General features: G+C 39.0%; 1 protein-coding gene across 2 annotated transcripts in view; it reads right to left on the bottom strand.

Annotated features, from left to right (window-relative positions):
* Positions 1–202: 202 nt before the first annotated feature.
* The window catches only part of khdrbs2 (KH domain containing, RNA binding, signal transduction associated 2), a 116,373-nt gene continuing 99,256 nt past the window's right edge, over positions 203–17,319 (bottom strand). The window contains exons 7-13 of one of the 2 annotated variants that reach the window (XM_005737130.1): positions 16,640–16,722; positions 15,912–15,970; positions 8,324–8,420; positions 5,813–5,865; positions 3,452–3,545; positions 2,325–2,392; positions 203–451 (exon numbers count right to left, since the gene is read on the bottom strand). In XM_005737130.1, coding sequence (XP_005737187.1) covers positions 8,326–8,420; positions 15,912–15,970; positions 16,640–16,722 — 237 coding nt within the window. In that variant the 3' untranslated portion in view covers positions 203–451; positions 2,325–2,392; positions 3,452–3,545; positions 5,813–5,865; positions 8,324–8,325. Of the gene's footprint in view, positions 452–2,324; positions 2,393–3,451; positions 3,546–5,812; positions 5,866–7,519; positions 8,421–15,911; positions 15,971–16,639; positions 16,723–17,319 lie in introns of those variants that run through there. The other variant, XM_013911842.1, reaches the window with a different exon arrangement.

Raw genomic sequence — 17,319 nt, 5'->3', positions numbered from 1 at the left:
CATGTTCGTGTTGGCAGCCCTAACTGAAGCATTTATTAGAGAGCTGGGAACAGACACAGGGTGCACTCAGGTTGGTAATGACAACAGCCACCAAATGACAGCACCTTTAAATAAAATAAGGTGCAGTCGTGTTGAGACTTTTAAAAAAAAAATATATATATATTTTCACTTTAGGCCACAGCAAAATAAAAGAATACTGAACAGAAGTGACATTACGCCAAAAGTGCATTTCAAATATCAAAAATAAATGAATGGGACTTTTCAGCTCCAAAAACAGGAATCCTAGTTTTCTAACGTTGGGAGATTTTTACAGGTCAAAACTAAATAAATAAATAAAAGTCTGTATATATAATACACATGTAGTCTAAAGGGCGTAAGCATACATAAAAACATTTAAAAAATATATTGTCCACCAGGAGTGTGACCTGCTGTCTTCTTAGTGCACAGCAACCTGTAACACAAATAGAGCAGAGGTAAATGGACTTGTGTACTGCTGGAAAAAAAAAAAAAAACTGATAAAAGTGAATAGTTGAAAAGCATTTTACAGGTTTGCTTTTTTGTAATATTCTACTTTCTTGGCAAGAATTGGATGAGAAGATTGATACTATGGTTGTGCTGCTACTCTAATTATAAAGCCTAGAATAAAAACTGGATTTTCCCAGTCAATCCTAGTCAATCAACCTGAAAATCAGGGAGGAAGGTCTTCTGAAGCTCACTAGTAGATTGAGTTACATAGATAGAGATATAGATAGCTTGCAGAATTAATGAAGAAATAGACTAAGTTAACCATTTTCTGCCTGTGTGGCATGGACCCTCTTTATCAGACTCTGAAATATGAATGAATGTTTCCCAAAATGTCAAATGATTCTTTTCTTTCTATACATCAATGAATGGAGCTATTCATGTGACAAACATGTAGTCGTGTCGTGTGAATGGATTCTGATTTGTATGACAGATGACACTTGTGTCCTTGGTGTGTAGCTGTTTGTTTGTTTATGCGGAGAGCCTTTGAGCCCCGAGTCTGACATTTTGGCTGGATGTGCATCAAATGCAGTGCGGTAATTCGCCTCCATCCACTGGCTGTCTCTTTATGAATCCCCCAGTTATAATCTGTCAACACGCGTCTGACATCCTGGGTGATGTTTTGTATAGAGACGCAGCTTTTAGCCGGAGACAATCAGCTCGTCCTTGAGATGGATATGGAAAGAGGTAGACCTCTTCTCTCTCACCTAGACCTTTTCAAATAAGCTTTTTATTGTCTTGTTAAAAACAAATAGGTGCAATTACTTGAGAAAATAAGAAAGTGAGCACGGGAGCTGTCAATAAAGAGTGTGAAGCCATCGTTTGCTTGCACAGCTGCTTTACAGAATTAGCGACTAGCCTGCAGCATGTTGCATGTCTGTGAATGTCTCCGTCTCTCTCACAGCCAGTCTGAACCCATAAGCAGATGGTATCATTACACGACTGCAGAATGTGTTGATATAACTTCAAGCTGTGCAAGGACTATTTTCTATCATTTATATTTATACTTATTTTCCTGTCTGATTACCAAGTCAGTGATGACACTTCCAGAGTGTGACTTTGTACACTGCTTGGGAATGATAGAAAACAAACTTACCTTCTAGCTGTATTCTGTCTACTATATCTATTTATTTAGGTCTGTATAAGAAATAAATACAATATCATACAATTCAAACAATAAAGATGGGACACAGGACAGAACAGCCAGTCTGGTTTTGTCTGCAGTTCATCAGTTAATTTGCTTAATCTGCACAAAAAACATACAAATCCATAATGGTTTTATAGTATTTAGTAGGTTTTATGTATCAATATCATTTCTTGGCTGGACAAAATTCTTCTTTTTGTGCTTAGGTAAGCTAAAAAAAGTGCTTTATAACTCCATTTTCTCACAGACCTGCTTTCAGCTAACTTGTGTTAAAAAGCTTCATTGCAGTGAGTGTTTTACTTTTAGAGTGTTTTGGCCATTGTTACTGATGCCAGATTTTAACAGCGCTACCTCATCTGTTATAAACAACTACACAGGCCAACGGGAACTATAATGAAGAAGTAATATCAAAACAATCACTTGATGATTCCTCACAGAAATTATGGCTAACCTGCTTTAACACAGTTAAAGCAGGTTAGCCATAAAAGTTTGTGTTAATAAAAGTTTCCTGCTATACCTGCAAAACTGGAGAAAGATTTACCAGAGTGTGAGAATTTCCTTTTAAATATAAATCAGATCACCTCTTGATGAATAAATATGAACGAAAAGGTTAAAAAAAGAGCAAAGTAAATGATCATAGTTACCAGTATCTCCTTACCTATTTGTGATCTGTAATCTCTTTCCATCATGTTGCATCATCCCTTCTCTCCAAGTCCAAACTTATTTCTGTGTACAACAAACAGAGGAAAGAAATGATCTTTACTTTTTCATCAGCAAAGATGAAAATCCAAGAGAATCTTTATTGATTCGGCTTTTGTGTATTCTATTAGGAGTATTGAGGCTGCATAAACATTTTTGCAATAAAAAAAAAAGAGAGAAAAAACCAGCTGCTGGTTTTTATAGTGCCTGAGGCTGCAGCAAAGGTCTGCGCAATGTACAAGAATCACCATGGATACGTGCGTGGACTAATGGCATCTGAGGAGATGCAAAGACAACTGCAAAGTCTTCATGAGTTTAATTCTTTGTGCAAAGAAAAAAAAAGTCACAATGAATAATGACTCATTTAAAAAGATCCCTTTTGTAATCTCAGTGTGGGAGCAGTTTTATTAGCGGCATTCATTTTAAGAAATACATCAACATCCATAGCAGGCTTTGGGATTTCATCTCTTGGCTGGTCTTGAGCTGGCGGCAGGCTTGTTATGAAAATGGATCCGAGAGCGCTTCTGGCAAAGGGGGCATGAACATCACTGAGATGCACAGAGTTTCCAGCAGCAATGATTACTTCCAACTCATAGGTGCAGATAAACAGGAGAGCCAGTTTTAAGAGGAAAAGTACTACTGAAACTATTTTCGATTCATATTGCAAGTATAAAAATCAAACTTCAGCTATTTAATCTATAATTTATTCATAGCAGTCATGTAACCCCTGCACTTGTTCAAAGAAAAACTGAACAATCACACGTAATCCTTTTAATTAACTGCAGTATCGCTGAAATGTTTTCAATGAAAATGCTGTTTTCTGTGGGTTCATTTAATAAGACGCACAGGGCTGCGGCTCACTGCTAGCCTACAATATTGCACTGTGAAAATAACCTTGGAAAATATCCTGTGTGACAACGCTACTGGTGACGTACAAATTGACGACATCTTGTGAATATTGCATTATGTTGACACAAACATTCTTTATATATGTTCCCCAAGTAAACATTTTCACCTTATTGCTTAGGGAGGCATTATATAGCTGTTTTGTCAGGTGATTTATGGAGGACGACACTGCGTACCTACCTAGATACTTCCCCGGCCAGTGAAGGACCTGAACTTGTTTGATGGCAAAGTGTAATCTTCAGGTCTGTAGGAGCCGTTTTCAATTCCTTCTGCTCTGGAGAAGAGTAAACAATGACAATGCAACAATTATGATTGTGTCTTAATTTTACAGTACATGACTTTTGTCAGAAATGTAGGACAATGTCAGTGTGGTAGTGTGAGGTATGTTTGAATGGCTTCTTGAAGAGGCTTGCTCAAAAGCAGTTCTTACCCCCGTCTATAGGTTATATATATGTCCATAATGGAAAGATGCACATCCACAATGTGAATCTCATATTCCACCTCATCCCAAAGGTGCTCTATTGTTTTGACATGTAGTAAATGTGGGGGCATTGTGGGTACAATGAACTGATTGACTTGTTCAAGAAACCAGTTTGAGCTCTGTGACATGACACATCAGATGATGGGTACACTGTGGTCATAAAGGGATCAGCAACAATACTCCGGTAGGCTATGGTGTTTAAATAATGCCCAGTTGGCACTAAAGTCCCCAAAGAGTGCTAAGAAACTATTCTCCATACCATTACCTATGATACAAGGTAACCGGATCCATTCATGTTTACACCAAATTCTGACCCTTCCATCTGGAAGTTACAGCACAAATCGAGACTTGTCTCACCATTGTTTACTGTCCAGTTTTGAGTGAACTGTAGCCTCAGTTTCCTGTTTTTTGCTGACAGGCGAGGAACCCAGTGTGGTCTTCTGCTGTTGTAGCACATCTGCTTTGAAGTTTAACATGTTGTAAAATAAGAGATGCTCTTCTGCAAACCTTGGTTATTCGGTTACTTGGTTATTTAAGTTAGTCTAGTCTTTCTATCGGCTCTGAGCATTTTCGCCCAGAGATGTGCTGCTCATTGGATATTTTCTATTTACCGGACCATTTAAACCCTCGACATGCTTGTGTTCAGCAGGTTCTTGACCATGCTTAAACACCTAAATGCACTGGGTATCTGCCATTTGGCTGTGATTAGATATTTGTGTTAATGAGCAGTTGAAAAGGTGTACGTAATAAACTGGTTGGGTATAATAATAATAATAATAATAATAAAAAGAATTAGAGACTAATAGAAACAGTTTTTGTCCTTGATTAAAAGCAGTATTTTTTCCCAGTGGGGACTTTTGCCCTTGGATGGGTGGATGAATGAATGACATTCATAACGGTATGTGCAACTGTTGCGATGAAGGTCTTAGATAAAGCAATGTTATTAATTAGTATATGCTACAGCTGTAATAAGCTGTGTGTGTATTATTGTGGAAATGCATAATCAAAAATGATTGTAGTGTGAGAGGTGAAAACTCTCGATTCTATTCTCAACGATTCAGCACTAATATAAACAACTACTGATGCTACATCTCACAAGGTGCATATATCTTGTTATGCATGACATGCACGGGTGTTACAAAACGCACCCTTCTATTGAAAAAAGTCAATAGAAGTGGACGAGTTATGAATAAGTCAGCAGGTATCTGACCATAGGGATTAAGCGGAACTGTATTTGCAGAGTAATAAAACAAAAACTGAAGTGAAAAATGCACACAGAGATACAATAAGAGCATTACTGAACAGCAGAAAGGAAATGTGCAATAACGGGTCCAGCTGAGACAAAAGCACGCAAGACTGACAGCATATAATCTTGGCAATAACACACACGTTGCTTTCTGCAACTCCAAAACCTCCCCCCTCATTTCTGCACATACAATTGACCTTAACATCTCGCCTTGCGCAGCGCAAATACTTCACTCTGAGCCATTCTCATACAGTCAGTACTCTACCATTCTTCTAATCAGATGATTAATTATTTCTAATTATATTGCAGTTTTAGTTAGATTCTGCTTCCTATACATCTTTTGTTTCCATTATTTTAATTGCATGTCTGTGCTTTATTGTGTTCTTAATGAGCTGTCAGACCTGTGAAAGCTCTCACACTTACAGCTAATGTAAACGAGCATTAATAGAGAATCTATCAGAATATTCCACGAGATGGAAATTATATTTCAATCCCTCAAGTGTGACACAGCCAGCCGCAAGAAAATATTGCTCTTAATCATAGAAATATAAACAAACATAATGTGGTTTATAATACTGTGGATAGTGAGCTAACATTAAAATGAACATTCAGACATCAACATATATGAGTTTTCAGGTGGTTTTAATGTGTCACCTATGATTTCAAGTTAGCATTTGGAGTTTTTGCTGAATGTGCGAAAGGAATCCAGTGAAGAAACTTTCTAATCCTCTCCCAATTATGCCCCATTTACATGTTAAAAGTGTGAATCACTGATTATTTCTGCAACTGAGGTCGTGACAGTGTCTCCACTCACCTATTACATTCCTCTCCTCTTTGACCAAAACACACCGCGGTGTGTTTCCTTATCTACGGAGAAGAACAAATCAGAGTTATAAAGAATGAACCGGTCCTATGCATCATCACCAGTCCACAAGTATAGAATGCATGCATGCAATATTTACACACAAGCCTTGTTACATTCCATCACTGTGAAAAAAGTAAACCAATTCAAGGTATTATAAAAGTGACATTTTATTAGAATTACTTTTATACCACCGATGTGGTGTTTAGTTTGCCGAACAATATTTTAAGTGTCTTTTTATTAAAATTTATTCTCTCTTTTATAACAGCTGAATTCCTTGTGGATCTAGTTAGAGATGGGAAGGGATTTTAATTCAACAGTGCATTTATTTGGGGTTAAAACGGGCAGGTTTACTTTTTTTTAAGTGGAGGTTAGATTAGGATTATCATTAGGGTTACCTGCTTAGTGTTTAGTCTTCCTTTGAGTCCCGTGATCTACACTCTTAATGAGAGTCAGGCTTCAGGTGTACTAATCACAAAAGAGAATTCAAATTGCTAAATAGATCTCAGCTTCGATATTTAAAGAACGGAAAGTTACAGAGCAGGTTTCTCAGGTTAAATGACAGAAATGCAGAAAGGCGTTAGCAGAGACATTGATGAGTTGCTGAGGCCGTTGTTTTCCCCCCTCAGCAATGACATTCAATCAGAAGGTAAATACCAGCATCTAGATCCCGTATTGCCCACATGCTTTTCTTTAAGCTCCAAATGCTGAGAATTTTTAAGGCATTATTATGATAATATATGAGGACTTCTTACCTCTTTAAACGCCATATCAGAGTCAATCAGTGTCTGTTTAATGATGTAAAACTTCAGAGAATGAATTAAGAACAGAAATTTATTAGTTTCTTAAGAAAGTGATCAGATATTCAAGGATAACATACGGTGTTTTACAAATGATTCATTTGGGACAGGTTGGTGGGTTTTCTTTATGAAACGAGTTAGCCGTTACCTGCAAGCAGATGTTAGGTTTTAGAAACAAGAAGCTTGAATTGCGTCACGTATCGCGTTAACAAACTGCAGAACAATAGCAATTTAATGCTTCACAGGCTGCTATTTAGAAAGTCTTACACACTGTGTTGGAGGTTTATGCTGTTTTTATTAAATGCCTTATGTACAAATACAGATTACACACAGAACAAAGCACGCATTAGAAATTACACACTGTACATTGCTTTCAACCAAAACTGTGTTTTGCACGATCATGATCTCACATCATTTTGTATCATTTAAAGTCACAACATGGCCTAGGGTAATTTTCCTGATATTTCAACATTAAACATTTTTTTAGAAGAAAATTTTAGGTCATTTAGACACTCTGCACTCAGATCTTCAACTCTTCTTCAAGGATAGGTTTCCATTTGTTGCATTTAATGTTATTTGTGTTGAGGGGAGTGTTTAAACTTGCCGTTGGTTAGTTATAGTTTTTGCAAATCAAATTAAAGTTGCAGATTAGTTCTGTTCAGATAAAGTGAGAGAAAAGCAACAGTTTTTATTTTTACTAAACCAAATCATCAAAAAAGTGCCTTGAAGAAATCAGTTTGAATTTCTCCATGAAGTAATTTAAACCAGACAGCAGCCACCAATCAGTGAACTCTGGAGAAAGGTTGAAGTTTAAAAAAAAAAAAAGACTTTTTCAAATTTAAAGTGAACACATTTTCTCCGTAGCTGTGGCTGGTTAAAGACTCATCGTGCCTGTAAAGTCACTGACAAAGAGCTAAGCTGGATTTTGTGGGCCGTTTTCCAAATTAGGAAAAAAGTGCCAATAGGGTTTGAATAACTTAAAAAAAAATACTCGCATAAGAGGGCAAAACTAATTTCCCCCTAGACAAACTCGTATTTGAAGAACAGGCACAACTAAAATGAGAAAAAGTTTTGCTTGTTTTCCACATCTAGTAGTGTGTCACGGTGGATAAAAATGGACATGGCATCACTGGATGTTTCGCAACACCACGAAAATGCCTCTGTTATGTGGGGCACCGAAGTCTCCTTAGCAATTAAAGCAAGTAGAGAGACGCAGCAGAGTTTTGATAGGCTCTCTAAGTCAAATTATGGCTCTATGATTGCCTGCTTTAACACAGTGAACAGGGGTTGGCTATTAAACCTTAGTAATCACTACATTAAAGACACTAAATGGAAACCAACTAGTCACGCAAATCCCACAAGAATAAATCTGCAGATTAATGTTTTAGGGCAGAGGGAGCTGGAATGAAGGGCATTTAAACAGCCAAGAACAACCTTCCTGCATATGGATGAGAACTGTTAAGTGTCTCTTTTGTTTAAAAAAAAAGGCTCAAACATCAGTATACTGCAATAATTGTGGCTTTATGCGCTTTATGGGGGTGGGGGTGGGGATTTTCTTATTACTTTCTGAAGAAGATGGGCCAAAAATAAAATACCTGTTACAACATTTATAATGGATTTAAAAAATAGATATAAATAGCTGAGAATTGGAGGTCTGGACCACCTTTAGTATCTGCCATAAGGATGTTTTCTGTAGCCTCCTCGCGTCAGCCGTAAAACAGGGGCTTTGAGACTGGCTCGGGTAGTTCCCCACTCCTCCTCTGCAGATTAAAGCAAACAAACGGTGAAAAAAAGAGTTAAAAACGCATTGCAGAAAGCTGCTGCATTCGCAACGGAAACGTCATATCACAAAGGCAAACTGTCTCTCTTCTCTAGCCTCTCCTAAATCTATTTTACCAAAGACAAGAAAATTTAAGCAAGCAAATTATATCCCAGGTACTATGGGGGCTTCTCTTCACACAAAATTAATTTCATGAGCTCTTTGCCCTCTGACGGACCAACACTGAGATTCGACTGTCAGCAGCTCCTTCCTTAGAGCCAAATTACATAAAGATGCCCACCTCTGCTGCGAGGCACAACGCACCGCTCCCAAATAAGAAAGTGTTTATGAAGCAGAAAATCAAATCATTGCCCCGTTGGTTTAGGTTTGGTCTGACCTCAACACCCCAGTGCACAACTCATTGTGCTGAAAATGAATGAGCCCGCAGACCTGCTGTGGCATCCGGCTTATCGCTGTTGTCATGTGACAAGGTTGTAACTCGACTTCTGGTGATTTATGCAATTTTATTTAAATAGCAGTTTTAGATGTTTCTTAATGTTTTTAGTTGAAATCCAGAGACTCCTTTATCAAATTTGGAGCAGGTGCTGATTTGGAAATTGCAAACCGGCGTTTTTTTCTTCTTTTTTTGCGAGTTTGTTTTTGGGCACAGCAAAGGTTAGTCAGCCGATAGTAACAGCTTTCTGGAATAAGCCTTTAAAGGCACATGCCCAAAAGGCAAAACAGTCCACCTCTGCAATAGGCACTGGTTAGCCCCATGAGCTTCCACTGGCACATTTACTCCTCTGGCCAAATGCAGCGAGGAGCCAGGAAGGTAGGAGGAATTTGATGCACACAGAAGTGGCTCCCTGGGTGAAGATGATTGCAAGTGGGCCGAAACCACAGTTTTCTTTTTCTTTCTCGGCTGTGAATTTTTTTTTGTATAGCAGTGCAGCAGTGTCAGCCAGGAAAGTGTGGTCAACACATTTTTTTCTTGTCAGGATTTACTTTAAATCAAATCAAAGGATTTTTGAGAATGTTTTCTTTCTATTCTACTATTTGCCCATGAATGTAGGGTATTACCTTTAGTAATACTAATACTTTAGTGGGAACTGTCTTTAGTGAAAACTTCTCAAAATACAGAATGATGGATAGTGCTGACCAAAAAATCACTGATGCTAGATATCATATAAAAATATGACACTATGGAGGCATGTGACACACGACACAGGAGCTCTAGTTTTACACTCCAACTTTATTCACCTCCAAACATAAACTGAGCATATTGCGCCCAAACACAGCAGAACCCTTCCTCCCAGCTTGGGTGTGAGTGGAGCCCTCTAATGGGTCGCCACACATGTCCCCCCTGAACACCCAAACAATCCAGGACCCGGGGCTTAATCAAACGTCCAGAACGGCTGAAATGGGGAGTCCGAGAACTGGCTGTGGGTCCACCAGGCCAGGAAAGACATGCCGAACCCTCTGCTGGCCGGACGAGCACCGGCGGGCACGGAGCGATCTCAGAGGGAGGATCAGAGTCCAACGTCCCGGCAGCAGGTGGGCGGTCGCGGCAGGGGGCATGGGCCAGCACCACAGGAGCATTCTGCAGAACGTGTGCAGGCTTAAGGCGGTTCACTGAAACTACCTCCTACCGTCCCCCAAATCCAAAACAAAATGCTTGGGACCTGATGCAATAACCCGAAACGGGCTGTCGTAAAGCGGACGCAAGGGGGGTTGATGGGCGTCACGCCAAACAAAAATGAAAGGAGAAGATTCCAACGACTGCTGAACAAAAACATCTGGCATGCAGTGGTGCACCGGGCCAGTGACAGAAAAGGGGCCTCAGACGGTCGACCCAGTTACCACTCGTTAAAGAAGCATGGAGCGCAGCCTTGAGTGACTAGTGAAACCGCTCGCACATCCCGTTAGCCTGCGGGTGGTATGCCGTGGTGCGGTGGACCTTCCATCGCAGACCAAAGTTCTGACACAAACCGAGGGCCTCTGTCCGAGGTAATGTCAGCGGGGGGACCAAAACGCTTACTAGCCACGTGCTGAATGTCTGTAGTAAACGACTGAAAAAGGTGAGGGGCTGCCAGATGCCGGACTTCGCCGCGGAAAACACACGGAGGCGGTCAGGGGACCAGTCAACGGGTACTCCTTCAATGCTTTAACCGAGGCGGGACGCGGAAAAGCTGCGACGGCTTGCACCTTGTCTGGCAACGGGACCACGCTACCATCGGAGATGTGGTGCCCCAGGAAATCCAGGACCGGTAAACCAAACTGGCACTTCGAAGGGTTCATGATCAGGATTCGTGCTGGCCACTAATATGTCATCCAGACAGACGAAAACGAAAGGTAGCCCGCGCAAAACAGAGTCCATAAGTTGCTGAAAGGTCTGGGCGGCACCTTTCAACCCAAACGGCATGCGCAAAAACTCGAACAAACCAAAGGGGGTGATGACAGTGGTTTTCAGAACATCCTCAGCGTGCACTGGCACTTGGTGATATCCCTGCACCAAATCGAGGTCCCGGCAAGATGGGCGGAAAAATCCTGGATGTGGGGAATCGGGTAACGGTTGTTCTCTGTAATGTTATTTAAATCCCCGTATTTTAAATCCCCACAAGGTTGCCACCGCCCATCTGGCTTGGGCACCATGTGAAGTGGAGAGGCCCAGGCGCTGTTCAAGCGTTGCACAATGCCCAGGTGCTCCATAGCCGCGAACTCCTCCCGAGCGACGGACAGTTTCATGGGGTTGAGGCGACATGCGCGGGCGAATACCGGGGTCCGACTGTGGGGATATAACACAGCAGCAGAACCCTTCCTCCCAGCTTGGGTGTGAGTGGAGCCCTCTAGTGGGTCGCCACAATATTAAACTCTTCTAAAGAGTCTTTAGGGCTGCATCTAACCAATATCTTCATTTTTACGTAATGCTTCAATTATTTAAACAATAAAAAAACAAACAAAAAAATCAGAAGAACCAAAATATATTTGTTTTTATGTGAACAACAGTGAAAAATACAAAAGTGTTCACTTTATATCGATAGCAAAATACTACAGTAGTGGTCAGCAGCTTGTATACACTCATCATGGGCATGAATGTCATGGTAATTTTGGGATTTTACTGAATTCTTTGAACTTCTCTTTATCCGAGGTGTAATAATTGAACAGCATAGATCTTTAATAACTTTACAAAAGAAAGACTTGTGTTCACAAGTTTGAATTTATTTTTGACTCTGTGTAGATTTTCTCTTATCCACACAGAGTCAAAATTACAGGCTCAAATATATACATACACTTACTTAAATCTTTTAATAAGTGGTGCTCAAGGTTCTACAATTTACACAAGTTGGAAAAATCTCTCAGGGCCAAGATCATCAATTGAAACAATTGTACGTAATTTTGATGTGTAAGTGTTTACAATTAGGGTGTGTCACTACTTTACCAACCCAACTTTAAATGAAAAGAAAAGGTTCAGGATCAATAAATCTACTAACCTCCATAAACTGCAAACTGCTGAAACACCAGCATCACTGTATTGTGAGTTTGACATTGCCATGGGAAGAGAGAGCACATCGAAAAGTCAAATGCTGTCTGGAGAAGTTTTGTCTTTAGACAAGACAAAGATTGAGTTATTTAGTCAAAATGACAGGAGGAACTTTCAAGCATGTTGGTGGTAGCATCATAGTCTGGCTGTTTTGCTGCCACTGGTACTGGTACATGACAAGGAGGATGCAAAGAAGTATTGGAACTACCCCCTCTATCTACAAATTAATATCTTTGATCAACAACTAGGCAGCTGAATTGTGGAAACAGTCGAATGATCCCAAAAACAGAACAAATTGATTCTGAAATGGATAAATTAGGCCAACATAAAGCTTACTTAATGGACTTCCCAAAGCTCCAACCTTCGCCTGTGCTTAAAAGCCGGCTCAATGCCAGGACACCAGCCAATTTAAAAGACCATTATCAATTCTGTTAAGAAGAGCGGTAAACTATCCAGCCACAATTATGCCTAAATAGTGATGATGGCTACCAAAAGTGTCTGTTTGAGGTATAACTTATTGATGGACAGTTAGCCAAATATCAGTGGGGATATGGTATACATTTAAGCCTGTATGTACTCTTTTGATCCTGTGTGGATCACAGAAAATCCAAAATAAATTCAAACCTGTGGACCCAATTCTTTCTTTTTAAACTCATTAAATATGTATGCTGTATAATCATTCCATCCTGGAAAAAGAAAAGTTTGAAGAAGTCACAAAGAGCCCAAATTACCATGAAACAAATGCCCAACACTGTCTGTGTCATTCAGCCCTTCTGATCACATCTGTAGATTATGGTTGTGGTTATCTGTGGTTTTGTATTCTGATGTCGCCATCGTAGTTTTTTGATAACAGACATGAGAGCTGGCTGAAAAACAATGAACACTGAATCCATTTATAGTGGCAACTTTTCAGTGAAAAGTTAGCCAAGCCCTGAAGCATACTCTGGTTTATCATCTATTTGAGTCTAAAAGAGAGTGTAATTAACAGAAATATGCATCATGTCTTATTAAACAAGTGCAATCAGACAGCACAACTCCCCCCAAAGGGCAAGGGCTATACTAAAACATTTATGTTTTATGCTAATGTCAGTATTGGTAATATTGAAATCCTGAATAATGACAGAGTTATTTTCACAGATTACTTGTGCTGATGCCAGCATTGCTAATATAGAAATGTAGTGTAGAACAAGGTTATTATCGTTAATGAAAACTAACGAAATAACGAAAACTAGAAGTGAAAAAACATTTTCGTTAACGGAAATAAAAATAAAAACAAAAAAAGGAAAACTAACTAAAACTGTAATGAGTGTTCACAAAACTAACTAAAATTAACTGAATTTATAGCAAAAATGTGTTTAGTTTTCATTGATGTGTGCGTGTCATACAATAGTCAAGGGTGAAAATGAAGTTTAGTTTCCAGATTTATTTCTTGCTGTCTAATTATGCCAGCAGGTGGCCAGTACGTTAGTCGAGTCGTCTGTGTTGTTGCTCCGTCCACGCGCAGAATCATGTCAGGGAAAGTCGGGAGCAGTGTTGGTCAAGTTACTTGAAAAAAGTAATCAGTAACTAATTACTGATTACTTCCCCCAAAAAATAATCCTGTTACTTTACTGATTACTTATTTTTAAAAGTAATTAATTACTTAGTTACTTTTTAAAAACACGATTTACAACCTGAATAGGTGATAAAGCGATAGATCTTTCAGCCCAATTCTACTTTTTCTACATAATCCATCATACAAAATGTAATCAAATGGAAAGGTCCCTTTTTAAAACTTGTTTTATTAGTTTTAATCTTTTAACTTTATGCATCAAGCAAAAATTTATTATATGCAACATTCTCTGACTGGAAGAAATTTGTTTAATATTTAAACCTATTTTCTGCACATTCCAGCACATAATTTTTTTTTTGTGTGTGTGTGTTTACACTCACTCTTTCAAATAGATGCAAGTAAAACACAGCAGAAAATAAATAAAATCAAAGACTAGCAGTCCTGTTGCTCTATTTTCACCTGTAAAGCAGGAGTGGGGTAGGCGGAGGTATACCCTGGTGCAGATGTGCCGCAGCGGTCAGTGGAAGAATCCGCGAGTTTCTCTGTGAATTTCCCATCACGTCGTTGCGCACTCGGTGCTTGCTTGGAAGTTTAGGGGTTTTTTTTTGCTGTAAAAAGAAGTTTTCTTCCCACGCACAACGGACACTAATGTTTTTGTCACTTTTTATGAAATCAAACTCAAAATAAGGTCAGTGCTGCCACGCTTTAAACGCTGCACGCTCATACTCTCTCCCGCACTCGATATATTATCCATTGTTGATCTGCATACAGCTGTTGTCACGAACATCGCACTCACTTACGTCATTGTCATGAGACATTCTCGCAAAAAAAAATCAAGGTTTTAGTAACGCAGTAACGCAGCGTTCCTACGGGAAAGTAACGGTAATCTAATTACCGTTTTTGCAATAGTAATCCCTTACTTTACTCATTACTTGAAAAAAGTAATCGGATTACAGTAACGCGTTACTGCCCATCTCTGGTCGGGCGAAAGCGCCAGAGTCCAATTTGGGATTACTTTGAATATGACTGTGTTTTGGATAAAGCAAGTGTCTTGTAGTGGAAAGAGACAAATTATGAGGGACATTTCTAAAGGGAAGAAAATCCCACAAACTTTAAAGTGCACTTGAAAAGCTCACACAAGAAGGCTAACCTAGCTTACCTTGAGAAGGTAAGAGCACACTCAACCCTCATCCCCAGAAACAGACGCTAACCCCAGGCAAGGCAGCGTGATGCATCCCGAGACAACAGGACTGGGATGTCTACATAACTGTGTGAGTCAATTGCCTTCAAAAAGTTTATCAATTCACTTGAACCAAAATTATAAACACCCGGTGCTGCAAGAGTTAATAGTCTCATTGGGGCCAAGTTATACATTTTATAGTTGCCTGGTATCAATGGTTGTTCATCTGCCTTTATTTATTTATTTATTTATTTAAAGAACCCATAGGTGGGAATGTGAGTTGTCTGTCTCGGCGTGTTAGCCCTGCGACAGACAGGCGACCTGTCCAGGATGCAGGGTATGGTAGCTGGAATAGCAACATACCCAAGGATAAGCAGAAGAGCATGACTGATATGATGAAACTGGGATTTTGTTGCACTTAATTATTGCAAACAACTAAAACTATAACTGAAACTAATCAAAACTAAACTGAAACTAAGGATTTTCAAAAAAATAAAAACTAAACTAGCAAACAATTGGTAAAAACTAATTAAAACTGATATAAAATTGAAAATCTGAAGTCAAAACTAAATAAAAATAAAAACTAATGAAAATTGCAAAACTATTAAAACCCTGGTGTAGAATATTAATTCTTTTGTGTCATTGTGTATTCATAAAATGTCTTTACTTAAAAATAATGTTTTAAAGAGCTCAGAAAAAGATATATTATTGCCCCCAAATAAATTTTTGAGATGTTCCAGGGGAAACTAAAGCTTTTTCCTAATTTCCCGAATGACCCTGATTTTTGACCTATGACCTTGAAGCATTACATATTAAATGGTGTATTTTATTACCTTAACCCATGATGATTGGAGAAATATAAGCTGTAAAAACTCGAGATTTCAGACCTGGATGCCAAAAAACGGTCGATGTACAAACTAAAGAAAATCAGGATCAAAGAAAATCAACACATTCTTACAGCTGAGAACCTGGAACTGCAGAGCACAGTGCAAGGTGAAAAAGGACTTCACCATTTAATCAGCCATCCAGCTGCCAAATCATTTTTATGAATCGACTAATCAAACAATCAACCCATTTTCTCATTTTTAATAATGGGGTTGTGTTGCATTTTAGCTGGATTCAACAATTTATAGTGAGTATCAGTACTGAAAAGTGAGGATACATGAAAAAGACAGTGACTCATTTCTGTTCTTGTCGGTATAAAATAAGCTCTACTTACCATAGTTGTTGTAGGATTCATCACTGGTTCCCTGCCCATATTCATAATAGTCTGAAATGCTGAAAGCAGATGAAGCGAAAACACGGGTCAAAGAAAAAAATAATAAGCTGCAGACGACTTTTCTTTTTTGTCAAATAAGGAATAAATGTGATTTCTTTGGGGGGGAAAGGACTGCAGTTCTATTATCAACAAGACCAAACACTTTTTTACAAAATCTCTCAGTAGTCCTCTCCACTGTCTGTGTCACTCAGCCCTTATCTATTAGTTCTTAATGAAGAGACAGATCTTTAAAAAGTGGTCATAAACATATCTTCAACCACAGAAGGGCTAAGTTATTCCTAGAAAAGCTGGGCAAATTTGAACAAATTTTACTCCATTTGTTGGGGACTCAGCTGCGGATTTAGTGCATCACTAAATATTTACAGCAGCATGATGGTGTATGTGGGATTAACTACTGTGCCCATGTTGCTCAAGTTGCTCACTGATGTGTTTTTAACAGACAACAGACGTCTCTGGCACACTTTTATCAGGCTTTAGTATACACACATACTGTAGTTTTGCTGTTAGGATCAAGTCATTGTTGGTTTGGGGATTTCTTGCTCTAATGTACACCTGTGATGGCCCAGCTGGTCACAGTGGACCTTAAACATTCTGTATTGTAACAACAGATGGATGGTAACTGAGAAAAGTTGAAAAAGCCTTTCCTGCTGTGTGTGTGTTAACGTTACCTCTTTGACTGATTGCTGTAGTTATCTTCATAGGCTTCATAACTCTCATCATCATACTCTCCACCGTATCCGTCGTCGTAGGCCTGCGAGGGAACACGCGGTAAACATTAACATTGACTTGTCTCCACATCTCTATCCAGTCTAACTGGTTGGAGATAAATAATATAAAAATAATCAATAGTTAGTTCCATGGGCTAACTATATTACAGTGAGACGGTAATGGGAGAGGAAACAGAAAAATTAATGTCCAACAGGGATTATTGATTAAGGTTCGCAGGGAGCATGTCTCACTGGTAAAGCTTATTGGACACCTTCTGAGTCTCAAGCTGCAATATGGATCTGCACTATTGATAAGTAGCTATTCAGAAAATAAGCACAAAATACAGCCAGGAGCTTTACACTCGTGTTCGATAACAATACAAGTGGCTAAACAGCATGCAGCCCACAGACAAGCCCTAAAGTTAGATATTTTGCCAACAACCTGTAAGTATTAGAAACCACTTAATTAGGGCTGCTCGATTATGGCAAAAATGATAATCACGATTATTTTCACTGGAATTGAGATCTCGATTATTTGACGATATTTATTTAACCCTTTAAGACCTACTATAGAACCAAGTCCGCCAGAGCTTATATTATTTTTTTACATGTTGTAGTGCCATTTGTGGGAGCATTTCAAT

This window comes from Pundamilia nyererei, unplaced genomic scaffold (genome assembly GCF_000239375.1).
Source record: "Pundamilia nyererei isolate P.nyererei 1_Seehausen unplaced genomic scaffold, PunNye1.0 scaffold00073, whole genome shotgun sequence".
NCBI classification, from domain to species: Eukaryota; Metazoa; Chordata; class Actinopteri; order Cichliformes; family Cichlidae; genus Pundamilia; species Pundamilia nyererei.
Note: the sequence above shows the minus strand (reverse complement) of the source record. Positions and strands in the feature narration are given on the sequence as shown.